The 20,575-nt window shown below is 41.4% G+C and overlaps 1 protein-coding gene across 3 annotated transcripts in view; it reads left to right on the top strand.

Annotated features, from left to right (window-relative positions):
• LOC109930298 (testis-expressed protein 47) overlaps positions 1-20,575 on the top strand; it is a 37,688-nt gene that overhangs the window by 9,731 nt on the left and 7,382 nt on the right. For all 3 annotated transcript variants that reach the window (XM_048611004.1, XM_048611006.1, XM_048611007.1), the window contains exons 3-6: positions 3,517-3,620; positions 9,744-9,805; positions 14,429-14,630; positions 19,940-20,099. In XM_048611004.1, coding sequence (XP_048466961.1) covers positions 3,517-3,620; positions 9,744-9,805; positions 14,429-14,630; positions 19,940-20,099 — 528 coding nt within the window. The remainder of the gene's footprint in view (positions 1-3,516; positions 3,621-9,743; positions 9,806-14,428; positions 14,631-19,939; positions 20,100-20,575) is intronic.

The raw sequence follows: 20,575 nt of genomic DNA on the forward strand, positions 1-20,575 counted from the left end.
ATTTACAAAAAAAGATCATTTGCATTATCATTAGCCATGGATGGGGTCCCGGAAGACTGGAGAGTAGCGAATATCCTGTCCTTGTTCAAGAAGGGCTACAAAGGAAAACCTGGGAACTATAGGCCAGTAAATTTAACATCTGAGATAGGTAAGTTACTTGAGAAGATTCTGAGGGATAAGATATATATGCATTTGGAAAGACAGGGTTTGATTAGGAATAGTCAGCATGGCTTTGTGCGTGGGAGATCATGCCTCACAAATTTGTTGGAGTTCTTTGATGAAGTGACCAGGAAGATTGATGAGGGCAGGGTGGTAGACATAGTCTATATGGATTTCAGTAAGGCCTTTAATAACGTTCCACGTGGTAGGCTGCTCTGGAAGGTTAGATCGCATGGAATCCAGGGAGAGTTAGCAAATTGGCTTCATGGTAGGAAGCAGAGAGTCATAGTGGAAGGATGCTTGTTGGACTGGAGGCCTGTGACTAATGGTGTGCCTCAGGGGTCAGTGCTGGGCCCATTGCTGTTTGTTATCTATATCAATGATTTGAATGAAGATGTACAAGGCAGGATTAGTAAGTTTGCAGATGACACTAAAATAGGCGGTAACGTGGACAATGAGGAAGGTTATCAGAAATTGCAGCAGGATCTTGTTCAGCTGGGGAAGTGGGTAGAGAAATGGTAAATGGAGTTTAAAAAAGTTAAATGTGAGGTGTAGCATTTTGGAAAGTCAAATCAAGGTAGGATTTTCATGGTGAAGTTTAGGGCCTTAAGGAGTGTAGTGGAACAGAGGGACCTTGGAGTTCAGGTGCATAGTTCTCTGAAAGTGGAGTCACAGGTAGACAGGACAGTGAAGAAGGCTTTTGGCACACAGAGATAGTAAGAACTGCAGATGTTGGAGTCAGAGATAACACAGTGTGGAGCTGGAGGAAGACAGCAGGCCAGGCAGCATCAGAGGAACGGGAAGGGTCCCAACCTGAAATGTCAACTTTCCTGCTCCTCTGGTGCCTGTGTTCCTGCAGCTCCACATTGTTATTTTTGGCACACTGACCTTGATCAGTCAGGGCATCGAGTACAGAAGTTTGTAAGTTATGTTGCAGTTGTAGAAGACATTGGTGAGGTCGGACTTGTGTTCAGTTTTGGTCACCTTGCTAGAGGAAGCATGTTATTAAACTGGAAAGAGTGCAGAAAAAAATTATAAGGGTGTTGCCAGGTCTCAAAGGACTGAGTTATATGGAGAGGTTGGACAAGCTGGGACTTTTTTCTTTAGAGCAAAGGAAACTGAGGGGTGATCCTATCGAAGTGTGTAAGATCATGAGAGGCATGGATTGGGTGAATGCACTCAGTCTTTTTCCCAGGGTTGGGGAAATCGAGGACTTGAGGGCATCAGTTTAAGGTAAGAGGGGAAAGAATATGTGGGAACCTGAGGGGCAACTTTTTTATATAGACGGTGGTACGCATATGTAATGAGCTGCAAGCGGAAGTGGTTGAGGTGGGTACATTAACATTTAAAAGGCATTTGGAGAAATGCGTGGATAGGAAAGGTTGAGAAGGATATGGGCCAAGTGCAGGGAAATGGGGTTAGTGTGGATGGACATTTTGATCGGCATGGACCAGTTTGGGCCAAAGGGCCTGTCTCCCTGCTGTAGGACTCTATGACTGTAATTGCTGCAACCAGGCATCTCCAACAAAAGGAAAACTTGTAGGGGGATGATATGTTCAATTAATAGATCACCCCCCAATACACATCATTTATGGGGGCTCATTTATAGACAACATCACAAACAGTGATTTTTACAAATGGCTAAAATAGTGAGCTGGGCAAGTTCAGTATGTAAGGAATGTTTGGTGTACACTTTAACTCCAGAAAATACGTTGCTGGAGAAACTCAGCATGTCTGGCGGCATCTGTGTTAATGTTTCAAGTCTATATGACTGTCCTTCAGTTCTGACTATAACGGACTCGAAACATTATTCACAGATGCTGCCAAACCTGCTGAGCTTTCCCCAGCATGTTTTGCTTTTCCTTCAGATCTCAGGTATCTGCAGTATTTTAAAAACCAAAAGAACTGTGGAAACTGTAAATCAGGAACAAAAACAAAGTTGCTGGAAAAGCTCAGCAGGTCTGGCAGCATCGGTGAAGGAGAAAACAGAGTTAACGTTTCGGGTCTGGTGACCCTTCCTCAGAACTATCTGCAGTATTTTACTTTTTTTTCTTTCTTTCTCTTTAAAAGTACATTTAAGTGAGCAAGTGATTCTCAATCAGTGAAAAACTGTACAGCAGTTACCATGTGAATAAGCAAATTTGCAAAAGACAGACTTGTGAATGTGCTTTACTGTATTGGAACATTTTTGTTTGAAAAGGTTAGTATCAGTGCCTCGGAAAAAGTAGCGTCCAGCATTTCCTGGTTTACCCTCCCTCGACAGGTACACTTGAACATTTAAGGCAATAGCACATTAAGGTGGAGGTAAAGGGAAGAAAAGGCCACAATTTAGGATAATCCTGAAAACAACTCTATGTAGGCATATTTTGTGCCATAATCTTGTCCTTCCTTTTTTCTAAAGAGCTTATAAACATTATTGGCTTTGGCTGAATTATCTGATAGAAACCACTTACAAGATTCACCTGAGTTTTGATAGCTCCTTTAAAATCCTATAGTGCATGAGTGGAATGTAATCAGATAAAACAATGCACCAGGTCAAAGAAAGAGACATTAAGAGATAGATTTGGAGGAGCATTTTAAAGGCGGAAAAGTAAACATTGTTGGGGAGGGAATTCCTGAGTTTAGGGTCAAGACAGTTGAAGCAAGGGCCATCTACAATTGCCCAAATGAGGTCAGGGATGCATGAGCACCAGATGTTGAGGAACTCAGAATTCTCAAAGGGTTGGAGACTAGATGAAGATTACAAGAATACAGCAAAGCCATGAGGGGATTTGCTGACAAGGTAGGAATTTTAAAATCAAAGCAGGACAGCTTAGTTCAGGAATTCTCTCCCCATGTCTATCTGTCTGGCTTTAAGTCACTCCTTGAAATAAATCACTCCCAATATTTGTGACCTCGTGTCAAATTTTATTTAAGAATCACACCTTGGGGTGGTTCACTACTATAAAGGTGATAGGAAACATAAGTTTTTGTGCAGGTGATAATTTTTCAAATTGACTCATTTTTCTTTTCGGCTTTAAATCTCATAATTTGTTAATAAATTAGTTCAGGCAAGGGAAAGCATCAGTTTTGTAAAATATTGCCAGCCTCAGCTTTTTAATGATAAACATAAAGTTCAATTGAACAAAAAGAAGCTGAATCAATATTTGAGTAATTATTTCCATGAAATGAATATTTATATCAGAGCAATTAGATAATGTGATATATTGCATTACATGTTTATTGGATAGCTGATTTTACAAGACTGTTGCATCATCAATTGATGTCTATGTGAGAGGCAATTAAAAAAAATAAAAACATCACTGATTTTGACTTGGAAATAAATAACTTCAGGTCGTATTATGTGTTCCACTACAGGATACTATGAAAACTTGTTTCAGAAACTCCAGTGCTCTCACCAAGCAGAAGGAATTACAGGTCTCCTGTTGCTGTATTCTAGCCATGTTATTCATGTATTAGAGGTAAGATTAACAACTTGGGACTTTATAAAATGGGAAAATGAAAGAGCCTTTTTGTATTGAAAATTTGAGCAAGAATAAAGTGCAGCAGTTTTTGAAGAGTGATGTCAGCTAATTTAATGTAGAGAAACTTTGGGATAAACAAAATTAAATAACTTACAGATGAAAAGAGGTACTCTGACAATATATAACACTCCTTTCATTCAAGTATGTCACTTCACAGGAGTGGAGTATAGAAAAAAGCACAGTCAAGGTCTAGATTAGGCATGATATGATACCTGTAAATAAAGTAAAACATATTTCCTTTATGATTCCAGATATGCTTAATAAATTAAAAAAAGCACATGATATGCTCTGAATAGCTTGATTGTATTGGTAACTGAAATGAATTAAAGAAGCCAATATCTTAATTTGTCAAAAAAATCAAAAGTTGACATCTTGTGAAAATATTGAAAAGCATAAATTATTGATCATATACAAGGATACAAGGTTGGCATGTATTCAAAATAGTGAAGTAAATTCACAGTGGAGTAGGAAGGAATATAAATGACAAAAGGACAAGTTAAACAGATTAATGGAAATGTTTATGGATATGCTTCATGTCAACATTAGATAACAAACTGAAAACACATTGCTTCCCACAGTTATGGGAAGTATTTGTTAGATGACATGGTGAAGCACACAATTCACCATTTCCAAAATGGGAAAAAACTGATATAAGAAATTAAATCCTACAACAGCATTGGAAAGAAGCAGTTTCAGCCTGAAAAAGAAGAATACTTCCCTTTCAGCCTGAACGTAAACAGAAAACCAACTTGTGTCGTTCAATAGTTTTATTTCATCCTAACGGAGCTCCTACACAGCTGCAATCATTGCCATCAATTGCTGTCCTGGTCAGTTACTGGCCTCCTTGCCTGCTATGAATTCTAGTTTGCTCCATAGATATGTTCTTGAGTCCAGTCAGATGTTCTATGACCTACATGTCTGATTTTTATGCAATTGTCCCACTCTGTCCTTTATTTATTTTTCTGATTACATAACCCAATATAGGAGTGACACAGCCCTCGGTGACTTGAACTGGATAACCATGTCCTGTGTGGGGTGTCTGAATGCAAGGGTGGATTGTGTTCACATTAGATCGAGCGCAATTTGATTTGAAACATAAACAGTGGGCTGCATTTTATGCTTTTCAGAGAGGCAGGCCAGAAACTAAGAGTTCCACTACCTCAAGACCCTGCTGTCTCTGTGCATCCAATCCAGTGTCAGATTGCTCATTACAGGCTGTCCATAAGAAAGAGGCCAGTTGTAGGTGCAAAGGATATTATTTCCCAACCACAAACCCTCTAACCTTCTTGCTATTATCAGGGCCAATTTAGAGTCACAGATTCATACAGCTCGGACACAGACCCTTTGATCCAACCAGACCGTGCTAACGATAATCCCAAACTAACCTAGTTCCACCTGCCTCTAATTGGCCCATATCCTTCAAACATTTCTTATTCATATACTTATCCAAATGTTTTTTAAACAATGTAACTGTACCTGCATCCACCACTTCCTCTGGAAGCTCATTCCACATACAAACCACTCTCTATGGAAAAAAAATTGCCCCCATGTCTTTTTAAAACCTTTCTCCTTTCACCTAAAAAATATGCCCCCAATCTTGAAATTCCCCACCCTAGGGAAAAGACACATGCCATTCATCTTATTTATACCCCACATGATTTTAAACCTCTATAAGGCCATCCATCAACCTCCTACGCTCCAATGATAAAAGTCCCAGCCTGTTCAGCCTCTCCTTATAACTCAAACTTTCCAGTCCCAGCAACATCCTGGTAAATGTTTTCTGAACCTCTCCAATTTAATAATATCCTTCTATAACAAGGCAAGCAAAACTGGATACAGTATTCCAGAAAAGGCCTCATCAATGTCCTGTACAACCTCAACATGACATCCCAGTATGCCAGTTTTTAGATGCCATGATGTTGCCACACAACTCAACAAATTGGTGGGAGTTTCAGATAGTGATAATGGTTGTTTATTATCAGGCATCCTCAAGGAGTATTATTTTTATCAGTATAAGGCATAAAACCAACTCTACAGGGCTACAGACCCTTCCGAGCTTTAGACAAAATACCACAATTTAAGTATTGTAGTTCCCACGGCACATTGTTCAGATATTTGATGTACCATACTCTTTTCTCATACAGGCATTACCTGCATTTCACCCAAGGCCGACACTATTCTTGCTAATAGTGTGACTCGTGCATTCCTATCCTATTCTTCTACATCTATGGTCCTCATTTACTTTTACAATCATTGACAATTCCTGACTTAAAATTTTAACCTTTAACTAACTAGGGCTGATTCAACCCTTCAACAATATGGTCAGTTCTTGTGACTTTGAGTTAAGATAAAAATAGAAGTGAGGATTTTTGTTGTGGTTACATTCATAATATACAATGAATCATACCCTTGTGTGAATACATAACTGGTGAGTTCCAAGAAGCAGTGCTGTCGACTGGGACATCATGCAGTAAAGGGGTAATGTGCAGTCACACAACTCAAAAATTGATAACTAAAGCTATAAAGACCCCCTACTTTTAGAATCAGGCCTTATTCATAAAATCATAGAATCCTGACAGCATGGAAACAGGCCCTTCGGCCCAATAAGCCAACATTGACCCTCAGAGCATCCCAACAAGACCCAACCCCCTATAACCCACCTAATCTACACATCCCTGAACACTATGGGCAATTTAGCCTGGCCAATCCACCTAACCTGCACATCTTTGGACTGTGGGAGAAAACCGGAACACCCGGAGGAAACCCACGCAGACACGGGAGTCCACACAGACAGTTGCCTGAGGGTGGAATTAAACCCGGGTCCCTGGCGCTGTGAGGCAGCATTGCTAACTACTGCAAGTGCAAAAAAGATAAGTTTTTTTTAAAGAAACTTATAGATGCTGCCGCCTTAATTGGCAGGATCTCCTGGCACTTTCAACCATGGTGTCAGAAGCAGGTCTTTTCTACCACTTGTTTACATTGTAGTAAAGGACTCCAATATTTTTTAATGTCCACATCTGAAAAGTGCGGCAGGCAATGGAAAATTTTGAGCAATCTTAACAAGATTAACAGTTTACTAGGTAAAAATTTCAAAATGTTGGTTGGGCAGCTGATTATTATCAGCATTTACACATCGTTCATATTATCGGAGATTGGCAGGCTGTCAATCTGACATCATCACGCCAACAGTTTGATTAGTCAGGGGAGTAGAGGGTGGGGGCAAGTGTGTGCAACATTCCTGATTTGGGCATGTAAAATCCAGCCCATTACTAAGTAAGGCACACTAAACATATGTTCAAAATCACGTAATTCAGTTTGTTTAATAATATGAAAAGTGTATCTCAAGTACTCTCTCAATTCAAAGCCTCCTCTATTCCATCAAAGAAATATACTCTCCCCATAACACAAGATCACACCTTTGACCTAGAATTAGCTTTTCCATTTCTAACACTAGCCAGTACTTTGTACTGAGTGAGATGTAATCAATACACTGTCAATTATTCCTTCTATTGTATTTCTTATGCTTGGCTGACCAGTCATTGTACAACGCAGCAACAAGTGAGTTGTATCAGATTAATTACTTCAGAAACTAGTGCTTGGAAAGATATCACCATAGAAATGAGTCCAAAGTGGATGAATGCTTTTAAACAATGCCTGCTTTAAGCTAATTCGCATTGAAGGGTCAAAAGGTTGTTTATTAATGAATCTGCCAACAATATCGCTGAACGTATTTAATATATTGTACAGTGCAGTTATTTTAACACTGCTGAAATGTAACTGATTGTTTACACACAATGGAAGTTGTATGGAATGGGAGCTTTGGGTTATCCCGATAACAAAGGTTTTATGTGGCTGAGCTATACCAAATTCGTTTCTACTTATCCACATATATTGCCAAAAATTACCTGTTTTGCATGCTTTTAAAAAATTGGTCAGCATTTGCCCTACATCTCATTATTATTCTGACTGCTCATCCTATAGTCTCCTGATTTTTTTTTCCACAGTTACATATCATAAGAATGATACCTACCACAAAACAATGTAGTTAAAAAATACAAGGTCAGAGTTTCTGCTTTGGGTGCAATTTGTGATTAGGCCACATTTCTGCAGGTTTTCAAAAGTATTTTTGCACGCCAAATTTCAGCTCAAACACAATTACATGTGGGATGCCCTATTGCCAGGATTGGAGGGTTTGAGCTATAGGGAGAGGTTGAATAGGCTGCGGCTATTTTCTCTGGAGTGTCAGAGGCTGAGGGCTGACTTTATAGAGGTTTATAAAATCATGAGGGGCATGGATAAGGTGAGTAGCCAAGGCCCTTTCCCCAGGGTAGGGAAGTCCAAAACTAGAGACCATAGGTTTAAGTTGAGAGGGGAAAGATTTAAAAGAGACCTAAGGGGCAACTTTTTCACGCAGAGGGTGATACGTGTATGGAACAAGTTGCCAGAGGAAGTGGTGGAGGCTGGTATAATTACAACATTTAAAAAGCACCTGGATGGGTATATGAATAGGAAGGGTTTAGGCGGATATGGGCCAAATGTTGGCAAATGGGACTAGATTAATTTAGAATATCTGGTCAGCATGGACGAATTGGACCGAAGGGTCTGTTTCCGTGCTGTACAACTCTATGACTTAATGACTCTACATATTACCAAGACATAAAATCTGCTATGAAGCTTTGCAATTGTTTAGCATTTTAGGAAATACTTTTTAAAATGCCAAGTATTTTTAAAAAAACTATTTGTTGATATGATTGGTAACTTGATGACACTGGTAGCCCTGAAAGGTATAGCTGTGTGGTGGTAGTAGGAACTTTTCTGAAGAAAGGTCCAGGCCTGAAACATCAGCTTTCCTGCTCCTCTGATGCTGCTTGGCCTGCTGTGTTCCTCCAGCTCTACACCTTGTTATCACAGCTCTATGGTTGATGGGTTTCTCTCAAGAAATTAACATTTTCAATTAGTGTGTCTAGTCCACCAGCTGTGAATGAGCAGATTATAAAAAATTGAAAATGACTTTAAAGAAAAATCTATCCAGAGCCATTTCACTGCTATATTAATGTATAAGAGGCAGTTTCTTGGTAAATAATGGAAAAAAAGTCAAAAAACCTTTAAAACATGCCTACTGCTTGTGCGCCGTCCCTGCTAAAAAAAAAGTTTAATTATAAGAACGTCTGCAAGGCTCAAATCGATGCAATTTGCAGAAACTCCAAATGGTGTATAATTAGGTCTGGGAGTTTGATCAGGACAGACCAAGCTTTTAGTATGCTGCTTTTTAAATCGCACAAAGGATGGGGGAAACTGGATTTACAGTCTGTGGAAATATTTTTTCTGGAGGCTTTTGTGGTGGCTTGACTAATTTTGAGCAAACTGTGCTGGTAACAAGAGCACAATCCAGTGGAAATTTTACCCCTGGGGATACTTTCTTTTTCCACTGTTCTCCACTTTTTAGTAGTATTAGTATCCCTACTTGGTGAAGACGTCAAAGCTGAAATGTTTTCCTACGATATAGTAGAGAGATCCATTGTTAGGCAGTGATCATCATGATGAGCCGTGCTAGTATGCATGGGATTTTCTTTGAGTTTATGGTTGCACAATTATTATTTATTTCAGTTAGTACTTTCCCCAATGCTTTTCTTCTCTTTAATTTTCCTCTTGTCTCCATAGACCATCCATAAAATCTGTAATAGTTTGCTTTTACCTTTCCTCAGTTTACTGCTCATCAGTGATGTCATTGCAGTAATTGTTCATTTGTCAAAATGAAGCCAAGCTACAGTTGCATTTATTCAACAACCATTGCTCTAGAAATGAGGTAAAGTAAAGGGTAAAAGCAAACTACTACAGATTTTGGACAACTTCACTGTTGCCGATGACAACCAGTTGAACCAGGTACGATCACCCCAGGGGAAGCTGGCTTTGTTTACCCCATGGCAGGTAAAGTCATTCTTAATGTAGTTTGGTTTACAAAGAAACCACTCATGATCCATAGAAAATGCCTTCATGAAAATAAAATCAGTGCTCTTGAACACATTGTCCATTGCATTGACCATTTTCCTTTACCCACAGTCTTCCAGTGATGTATTATATTCAGTGATCCGGGATCTAAAAGATATGCAACAACAAGAAAGGTAAAGCTACACTGTTACACTGTATCACAATGGTAATAATTCAGATGTTTGATGTCTGAGTCATATCTCTCCTTCCTGAAGGGATTGTTTCCTCTTTTACAGGGTCATTCATTCTCTCACCATCTTCCCACCTTGCTGTCTTTCCCCAGCATCTTCCAATGCATCTTGCTTGCAGATGACCCCATCGATAGATATGCAGGGGGTCATATTCCACTGGCCAGGTCACCTGTTCAGAATTACGTCAGTAGCCACATTCAAAGATTGTTGATACCTTCAGAATTCAATTGTGCAGGTCTATTAATGTCCATAAAAAGTTACAGAAGTAGGGTACTGCAGCCAATCGTTGACACAATCTTAGATTTACTGAAAGAGTTAAGCATCATTAGCAAACACTTCCTGACTCAAACATGTCACCAGTTTCAATGTGTCTCTTTACACTCTTTTGAAAACAAACCACCTGACAGCCCATTAAAGGGACACTGTCATAAAAAAGGTGGGGAAATGAAGCTTAACAAAACTAAATGTCACTATGGGTGGTAGATAATGCAATCCATCCCCTGGGGTGCCCTCCAGTTGTAGACACCTTGATGTGGACACTGCACACTCCCTCCCCGGGAGCACCTAGACACAAACATAACCTCAGAGGAAGCAGGCAATAGGGTCTAATGACTTCTTCAACAAACCTGCCACTTGGGCCTATGAATCGCCACCTAGTATCTCGTTAAAGATATTGTTAATCCCCTGATCAGATGTGCATGACACACTTCTGCAGCAAGTGGGACTTGAACCCAGGTCTCAAAAGTAGGGACACTACCAACGTGCCACAGGAACACTGCAATATCTCCTTACAGCTGTGTTCTAATCAACATTTTCAGAGATGTTACCACACACCTCTGGAGCAGGTGGGACTTGAACCCGAATCTCCTGGCCTGAGGTTACCACTGCACAAGAGCACTATAATATTTCCCTATACTCTTTTGGAAAAGAACATTTGAATTAAACTATTTAAATCAGGTTTTAAAAGGTAGTAGCTCCTCACAGGGCAGTGTAACAAAAATCAAACATTCAAAGCAAAATTAAAATGTAACTTGAAATGTTGTTTTGTGGAGAGATAATGCCATCACACTACCCAGTTGTTGCAGAAACCTTGAGAATACCAGTGGGCACAACATGCTGCCTCTCCAGGGACATCAGGATGCTGACTGACCCACAGGACAAAGGTTGGCAGTTGGATCTAAAGACAGCCATGACCTGCTGCCAGGGCCTGTCGATGGCCATCGAGTATCATGATAAAAATCAAACACACAAAGCAAATTTAAACTGAAATTAAAATGTGGTCTTGGGCAAAGATAATGACTCCAGCCCCTACAGTACTCACTGTGAAAGGCCTCAAGTGTGCCAGTGAGCAATGTGTGCTCCCTCACCCAGGCTCATCCAGGTGCATATGTAACCATGAAGAAGGGGATGGAGGAGTTGATGGCCACATAGTGTTAAACATCATCTGGCGATGTGCAGGAACCCCACTCTGAAATGCCACATTTTCTGGGAAGGAATTAAGGTGTGCTGACAGGATGTATGATCTGCTGGCCTCTGCTTTCTGTGAGCCTTCCTCTTGGCTGGCTGAGCTTTTCATTTTTGCTTAGCTCTTCCATTGGCCTTCCACACAGTCAACCTCCAATGATCACCACTGTCAGTGACTATCTCGTTGTTGTTAATTCCAGCTTCACATCTTGCTTGCAGATGACCCCATCCATAGATATGCAGGAGGTCATATTCCACTGACCAGGTCACCTGTTCAGAATTAGGTCAGCAGCCATATTCAGCCATTGTTTGATACCTTCAGAATTCAATTGTGCAGGTCTTTTAATGTCTATAAAAAGAGTATAATCTAAAATTAAGGGATATTGAAATAATAATATGTACAATTGGAAAATATACCAGAGACATCTGGTGACTGTTTGTGTGGAGTTTGCACATTCTCCCGATGTCTGCACGGATTTCCTCCGGGTGCTCTGGTTTCCTCGCAAAGTCCAAAGATGTGCAGGCTAGGTGGATTGGTCATGCTAAATTGCCCCTAGTGTTTAGGGATGTGTAGAGTAGGTGGGTTAAAGGGGGATGGGGATGGGTCTGGGTGGGATGATCTGAGGGTCAGTGTGGACTTTTTGGGCCAAAGGGCCTGTTTCCACACTGTAGGGATTCTATGATTCTATGTATTTATGCTAATTGGACTTTGAGGGTGAATTTTTTTGCAGGCAAGGGCAGGCAGTTTTGGGTGCATGTGGGCATTTAAATCCCCTAAAGATGACACTGGGTTGGGAACTTGATATCATTCCACACTCTGCGAGGTTTCCAAGGGTGCATCTGAAGTTGTGTGGAGACCTCTGTACAGCTGGTGGACATTAAACTCCATTTTAGTCACAAATTCTGGATGTAACAACCAGGGCAATGTATTTCCCAAGGTGCTAGCGACGCTGCGGGGTCACTGAGGTAAGTGCACAATAGGGAATGAAACTGTCAGGCCTCTGGGCCTGGCATTAGTGAGACTGAAGTGCTGCAGTCATGGGCAGGTGAGAAGCAGCTGCCAACTGCTTGGAAGTGGTTTTTAACCTGTCTAGCACTTCACTCACCTTCAGCTTCTGCCAGCTTTCACCGCAGCATGGGTGCAACTGAAGCAGCTGCAGGTTGTACCCTTGCTGGGGGGCACCGGACAAGAGAAACAGCTCCAGCACCCTAGCAGTAGCAGTAGCAGTAGCAGTAGCAGTAGCTTCAACTTCCTGCTCCTCAGCCACATTCACAGGGCATCCAGCACCAAGAAGGTGCAATCATACACTCTACAAGTGAATGGTCTGGACGTGTCCAAGCACCAGTCCTTAAGGATGCTTAGCTTGTCATCAATGTTCACTGCTGTTTCCTGGAACAAGACCTTCTTCCTGCTCAAGGAAGTGGGCACGTAAAGCACCTGACACTGGAGGAGCACCACCTACACCTCACCACTGCACCCCACCATCTCCTCTCGCCTAGGTTGCATCCTCTCCTTCGCTACACCCTCCCACCCTCCCACCCCCATCTCCTCTCCCTTAGGTTGCATCCTCTCTTTCACTGAAAGGAGAGAAAGGAAAGAATTGCAAGTATTGGTTATTGTGGATAGCCGGGAAAGATACCATTTTATTGTAAGGCACAGATGCAAGGGGCGAGTTCCTCATGCAAAATGATTAACTGTTCGGTGGTTAGCACTGCTGCCTCACAGCGTCAGGGAGTCGCTTCAATTCCATCTTTGGGCGACTGTCTGTGTGGAGTCTGCATATTCTCCCCGTGTCTGAGTGGGTTTCCTCCTGGTGCTCTGATTTCCTCCCACAGTCCACAGTTGTGCAGGTTAGGTGGATTGGCCATGCTAAATTACCCCATAGTGTCCAGGGATGTACAAGCTAAGTGGGTGAGCCATGGGAAATGCAAGGTTACGGGGATAGGGTAGTGGGGAGGGTGTGGGTAGGATGCTGTTCAGAGGGTCAGTGTGGACTTGAGGCACTGAATGGCCTGCTTCCACTCTGTAGGGATTCTATGACTCTATGATTACCTCTGGGGATTTCCTTGCAGATTCTTCCAATACCCTTACTTTGCCGAACATCTGTAAAATTAGCAATTAGTTTGCATCTTTGTCTCTTTTGCACACATACGCTTCCATCTGAACACAATAATGGAAGTGGCGAATTCTCTGACGGTTTTCCTATTTTATCTGCCATGGCTTAGTGTATGCTATTTTTCTGGAATTTTCACCACAATTATGGCAGGCAATCAAGAAAAGTCCTTGGAAACTAAATCCCCTGAGTGTGGAAAACCCGCTTGGACTAATCTTTTTACTGAACTGAACGGTATAGGGAACAGTATGGGTAAAAAGCTGATCATGATGTTCAAAGGGTGTTCATTGTGCATGAATTAATTCAAAGGTTTGTGGAAGTTTTCCATTGGTTGTAGCTTCCCACAGGTTTCAATAAATTTTGCAAGTGCCCTCAGTTCTGGATTGTAAGCAGTAGTGGGAAAAAAGAACATGTTCAATTTGATTCCAGAAACAATTTAGAATGTTTCCTGCTGCAAAGTTCAAAATAGCCAAAAGGAGCCCATAAGGTAGAGGTATTGTGTTAAAAGGTAGTCCTGCTATCAAAGTTATGCATAGGGCAGTCATGCAGTGCATATAGCATAGAAATGGAATAGTTTATTAAGGAGCAGGTGGAGGAATTTGCATATGCAGAAACTTAACTGATTGCTGAAGAATTAGACAAAAGCCAATCTCAAAGCAAATCTGACAGCATACATGTATTCAGAAAGATATTTTTAAGGAGATTGAAATATTAAGAAAGCACACAACTTGAGAACTCCATAGGTGGCAGTTTGTAATTTTTCTGCGCTAATTGTTATCACCAATTTAATCAAGTCAACATTGTAGCTCATTCTCTAGGGTTGGTTCAAATCACTCACTGCAACTGATAATTAACTAAAATGATGCAAATGTGTCTTTATGCTGTTTCTCCAGGGATTTCACTGAAGTTATGGCAGAATAATGGGAATGGGAGAAGAGCCTAAAGGTCTTGAATTTTAAAATATTTGTCTATTTCCAAATTGTTTCAGAGCTTTACTTTTGGAGCCCAAAATTCTGTTAATGTCACATAACATTCCAAGCAGACTCTTCCAGCAATGGGAATATAATGTCCTGAATATCACTGCAGAACGTCTGGATGATACTTTACAGGGGGAACCAATTGAGAAGATCATCAGTGAATTTCTAACTTTGCTTCTTAAGCTGGGAATACACATGCAGAAAACCTACAAGGTAGCTAGTAGTTATCTCAACAAAACTAATTTTTGTCTATTAAGATACTGCTTTGTTTACTTCTCTTGATAACAATCTGTTTTCCCATCTTCTTTCTTTAATTTGCTTGAGTTGTATAATGCTCCCAGCCAAGTGGGACAACATTTAATATGGTTTAGATAATTCTGCACTCTTATCAGCTATCATGAGGCTCTTCTATCCATGAGAATCACTCTTCCATCAGAATAGCATCATCTTCAGCTTCTAGACAATATGCATGCACAGTATTGCATAAACTCCATCTGGCACAGCAGGCTAAAACTCCATTTGTCATTTACCTATTCTGGTTAAGAAAATGAAATTAATTGACAATTTATACTATGGTACAGTTTACTATCTGATATAATAAGTAATACTGTTTATTAATTTAGCAAAGGCAGTAAATAATCCTTATGCACTAGGTTGGTTTAGTGATGATACTTCTAATTCTAAGTCAGAAAGTTGTGAGGTTAATCTCCACTGTAGGACTGATGCCTGTAACATGGGCTGACAGTTTAACGCAAGACTGGGGAAGTTAATTCTTGTTGAAGGCACCACATTTGAATGAGAGGCCAAAAACTGACTCCATGATAAGGTGGATGATGAATCCATGATTTGAAGAGCAGGAGGATGTGTCTCTTCAACATTTATCCCTCAACCTATCCCATTCAAAATCAAATCTACTGATCATTTGCCTCATTATTGCTTGTGGTATCTTGCTGCAAGTAAATTGGTTGTCTACTTACTAGTGGTTACACTTATAAATGCAAGCGATCTGCTGTGAAGTTATTTGGCCATTAAAATGCGAGTGGTGTTATATTAGTGCAAGCTTTCTTTTTAAGTGTACTAAATCATCAAGAAGACAACACACCTTCAGGACCAAAGTGGGATTCTGAGCATCAATATTTTTAAACAAGGCCTTTATACGACTAAACCGAAAATTAGACTGCTCTCTTCCATTTGAAGTTGCTAAACACCGACTCCTTTGTAAAGAAAGATTCAATAGGACAAGCAGGTACAAACCTTTATGTAGAATAGGAAAGTCAAGAGAAGTAAAAGCATAAATGTATAGATTCTTCATCTAAATTTTGTACTCACACACTGGCATGAAGTTGTAATCTAGGAAGTGAGAAACAATGGGCTACTGTTTCTTAATGGTCTAATAAAAACAGTGATAGTAGGAACTGCAGATGCTGGAGAATCTGAGATAACAAGGTGTAGAGCTGGATGAACACAGCAGGCCAAGCAGCATCAGAGGAGCAGGAAAGCTGACGTTTCGGGTCTGGATCCTTCTTCAGAATTGGGGGAGGGGAAGGGGATTCTGAAATAAATAGAGAGAGAGGGGGAAGCGGATGGAAGATGGATAAAGGAGCAGATAGGTGGAGAGGAGACGGGCAGGTCAAGGAGGCGGGGATGGAGCCAGTAAAGGTGAGTGTAGGTGGGGCGTTAGGGTGGGGGTTAGTCAGTTCAGGGAAGACGGACAGGTAAAGGGGGCGGGCATGAGGCTGGTAGGTAGGAGGTGGGGTTGGGGCTTGAGGTGGGAGGAGGGGATAGGTGGGAGAAAAGATGGACAGGTTAGGGAGGCGGGGACGAGCTGGGCTGGTTGTGGGATGCAGTCAGGGGAGGGGAGATTTTGAAGCTTGTGAAGTCCAAATTGATACCATTGGGCTGCAGGGTTCCCAAACGAAATATGAGGTGCTGTTCCTGCAACCGTGGCAATCGTTGTGGCACTGCAGGAGGGCCAGGATGGACATGTCATCCAAGGAATGGGAGGGGGAGTTGAAATGGTTCATGACTGGGAGGTGCAGTTGTTTAGTGCGAACCGAGTGTAGGTGTTCCACAAAGTGGTCCCCAAGCCTCCACTTGGTTTCCCCGATGTACAGGAGGCCACAATGGGAACAGCGGATACAGTATACCATATTAGCAGATGTGCAGGTGAACATCTATTTGATGTGAAAGGTTTTCTTGGGGCCTGGGATGGGGGTGAGGGGGGAGGTGTAGGGGCAGGTGTAGCACTTCTTGCGGTTGCAGGGAAAAGTGCCGGGGGTGCTGGGGCTGTTCCACAGCTACCTAGAATACACGACCTTCCTGCAAAAATGCCATCCGCTATTCCCAATTCCTTCGCCTCCGCCGCATCTGCTCTTGAGATGAAGCATTCCACTCTGGGACATTCCAGATGTCCTCGTTTTTCAAGGACCGCAACTTCCCCTCCACAGTGGTCAAAAATGCCCTCGACCGCGTCTCTCGCATTTCCCGCAACTCATCCCTCACACCCCCTCCCCGCAATAATAACCAAAACAGAATCCCCCTCATCCTCACGTACCACCCCACTAACCTCCGGATCCAATGCATCATCCTCTGACACTTCCGCCATCTGCAATCCGACCCCACCACCAAAGACAATTTTCCCTCCCCACCCTTATCTGCTTTCCGGAGGGACCACTCTCTCCGTGACTCCCTTGTCCGCTCCACACTCCCCACCAGCCCCACCATCCCTGGCACTTTTCCCTGTGGCCTCCTGTACTTCAGGGAAACCAAGCGGAGGCTTGGAGACCGCTTTATCGAACACCGACACTCGGTTCACGACAAATGACTGCACCTCCCAGTCACGAACCATTTCAACTCCCCTCCCACTCCTTGGACGACATGTCCATCCTGGGCCTCCTGCAGTGCCACAACGATGCCACCCGAAGGTTGCAGGAACAGCAACTCATATTTTGCTTGGGAACCCTGCAGCCCAATGGTATCAATGTGGACTTCACAAGCTTCAAAATCTCCCCTCCCCCTACCGCATCCCAAAACCAGCCCAGCTCGTCCCCGCCTCCCTAACCTGTACTTCCTCCCACCTATCCACTCCTCCCACCTCAACCCTCACCCCCACATCCTACCTACCAGCCTCATCCCGCCCCCTTGACCTGTCCATCCTCCCTGGACTGACCTATCTCCTCCCTACCTCCCCACCTACACTCACCTTTACTGGCTCCATCCCCGCCTCCTTGACCTGTCCGTCTTCCCTGGACTGACCAACCCCCACCCTAACCCCCCCAAACTACACTCACCTTTAGTGGCTCCATCCCCGCCTCCTTGACCTGCCCATCTCCTCTCCACCTATCTGCTCCTTTATCCATCTTCCATCCGCTTCCCCCTCTCTCTCTATTTATTTCAGAATCCCCTTCCCCTCCCCCATTTCTGAAGAAGGGTCCAGACCTGAAACGTCAGCTTTCCTGCTCCTGTGATGCTGCTTGGCCTGCTGTGTTCGTCCAGCTCTACAACTTGTTATTGTTATCACTAATAAAAACAGGTCTGTTTAGTTAACTGGTAGGAGCACAGATATTAGGTTCATTCAAAGTGTGGACCTCTACTAACAATAAACGAATCAAAAAGAGAAAAAAGCAAATCAGAATGAATAACTCAAACATAAATGTAGATTGTACAACTTAACCAAACTCACTTGGTGGGTACACAGGAGAAGTTGAATTGCTGATTTTATGTCTCATTAAATACTATTCATTGACTTGTATAGACAGTAACATCAGGCAGTGTAAAACCAATATTGCACCCAATCCCTTCAATTTGTTGACTGTTGGAATTGATTAAAATTGTCTCATTGGATACGATATAAAAGTTTTCCACCTGAAACTGTTGGCTTTCCATTTGGCAAGTTAGATTAACTTTGGCTGCTCTTCTTCCCAAATTAAAAACAATGGATAGATACATCATAAATTGAAAGAGTAGAAGTATATTTTAGATAATTATCACGAACAACATGAAATTCAAGAGAATATGTGAGATAGTTGAAGCCAAAGAAAATTCAGATTAATTCAGTTTCCAAAATATTGGCAAGTTTTCCCAAGAGTTTATTTATCTTCATAATATCTCCAATAGTGATAATAGATGGTTGTATCAAACACATCTTCCCCTTTCCTCTTTATCTAAAATCTTCAGTGCTGTACAGGAATAGCTACAAACTCCTAGGTATCTATGGCACCTTTAATGTAATAAAATGCCCAAGGAACTTCATAGGAATATTATAATATAAGAGATAACACCAAGACTCAAAAAGAGATATTAGGTCAGATGACCAAAGGTTTGGCCAAAGAGGTAAATTTTAAAGAAGTGCCTTAAATGTGAAAGCGAGCTAGAGAGATAGAGAAGTTTAGGAATGGAATTCCAGAGCTTGGGGTCTAGTTAACTGAAGTCACAATGGACCAGGACATTTTTAAAAGACTCCCAAGTTATCCTGACTGAGCAAAAATCCAGGCAGTGATATAAATTATTTTCCTACCTCTGCAAAGAACATTCAGAAATATTTACATATTATAAATCCTGTATAAATAGAAGTCATTATTGTCCAATGTACATTATTAGCTACAGACTCAATAAGTGATTAATGGCTTATCATAGAATCCCTATAGTGTGGAAGCAAACCATTTGGCCCATTGGGTCCATATCTACCCTCCAAAAAGCATTCCACCTAGAACCATGTCCCTACCCTGTCCTGGTAAGCTGCATTTCCCATGGCTAATCAACCCAGCCTACACATCCCTGATCCCTATGGGTAACTTAGCATGGCCAATCCACCTAACCTGCACATCTTTGGACTGTGGGAGGAAACCGGAGTACCGGAGGAAACCCACACAGACACAGGGAGAATGTTCAAATTCCACATAATTGGAATTGAAACTGTGCCCCCCATGGCGGTTCACTTAATTTCTACTTACTTCTCCCTTATTTCAGGAAAAAAATGTTATTGGTTCAAACCAACTTGTGTACATAGCAGATGTGGATATAACAGAGAGAGTACAGAAATCCCAAAACACTATGATCTACATTTTATAGTAATATAATGTGACGTGAAGTGACAATGTAGTTAAAAAAGTAAATTTTCTTGTGGTGCTTAGAATACAGACTGAAACAATCATTATAAATTTAAGTCAAATTAGCATTAAAAAACTGTTAAAAGGTGATCTGACACACAATTAAAATACTGAGCATTAATTTAATTGATATTGTAAATCTAGTGTATATTTAAAAAGCAGGATATCATGATGTAATGTCAAATTTAAAGTATATGACTAAATAAACATTTAGATATTAAAAGGTTTGTTGCAATTTAATCAGGCACTGTACAATTGCTTGTTAAGGCTAAACAAATCTACAGTGAAAACAAATTTTAGTGGAAATGAATATCATAGCTTTTTCCCATTTGATGCTAAACTGGACCAGTTTAATGACACAGCATAATATGGGTGTATGAAGATTGACATATAATTCTGTTCCCATTTTCCTAGGAATTCCCCAATAAACCACTCAGTTCTGTGCTGGACAATGTGCCAGAACTGATTGTTCCCCAGGAGTTGATTGAATGTCTCCTGAAATCAAATGAACTTTTAACTCCTCACCAATTCTTGGACATCTATGATGCTTCCATAAGTGTCATTATGGATTCAGGTAAGTCATGCTGAAGAACTGTAAATTAGAAAAACACTTTTGAAGCTATTAATTCATCCAGTAAGAAAGGATCTTTCTAGGTATAATTTTTCACAGCATAATTTTTCAATTATACATTGTCACCCTCTGTCATTCAGAATTCTACCAACTCAAAATTGTCTGCTTCACCCAGTTCACTCAGAAAGCTCACCTTGAGTTACCACTTTTCGTACAGATTAAGGACCTTGTTGCAGTGTAGTTGCTGTTTGCATAAACTCAAGATAGACCTTTTATAACAGAGGCATTAGACTCTTCCTTTGCTTGTATCTACTAGCTTTCAATTTGATGTCAAGATGTCAATGTTATCTAAGTGCTGTGCGAGTGATGTAGTTCTGAATTCCATTGAGTTCTCTTGTTCTTCCAGTCTCATTTGGTATATTAGTTCTCAGGCTTACCCTTAGGATCCTTCTTAAGAAGTGCACTTTGCAGCTGTTGAT

The sequence above is a fragment of the Rhincodon typus genome, chromosome 23, assembly GCF_021869965.1.
Source record: "Rhincodon typus isolate 14 chromosome 23, sRhiTyp1.1, whole genome shotgun sequence".
NCBI classification, from domain to species: domain Eukaryota; kingdom Metazoa; phylum Chordata; class Chondrichthyes; order Orectolobiformes; family Rhincodontidae; genus Rhincodon; species Rhincodon typus.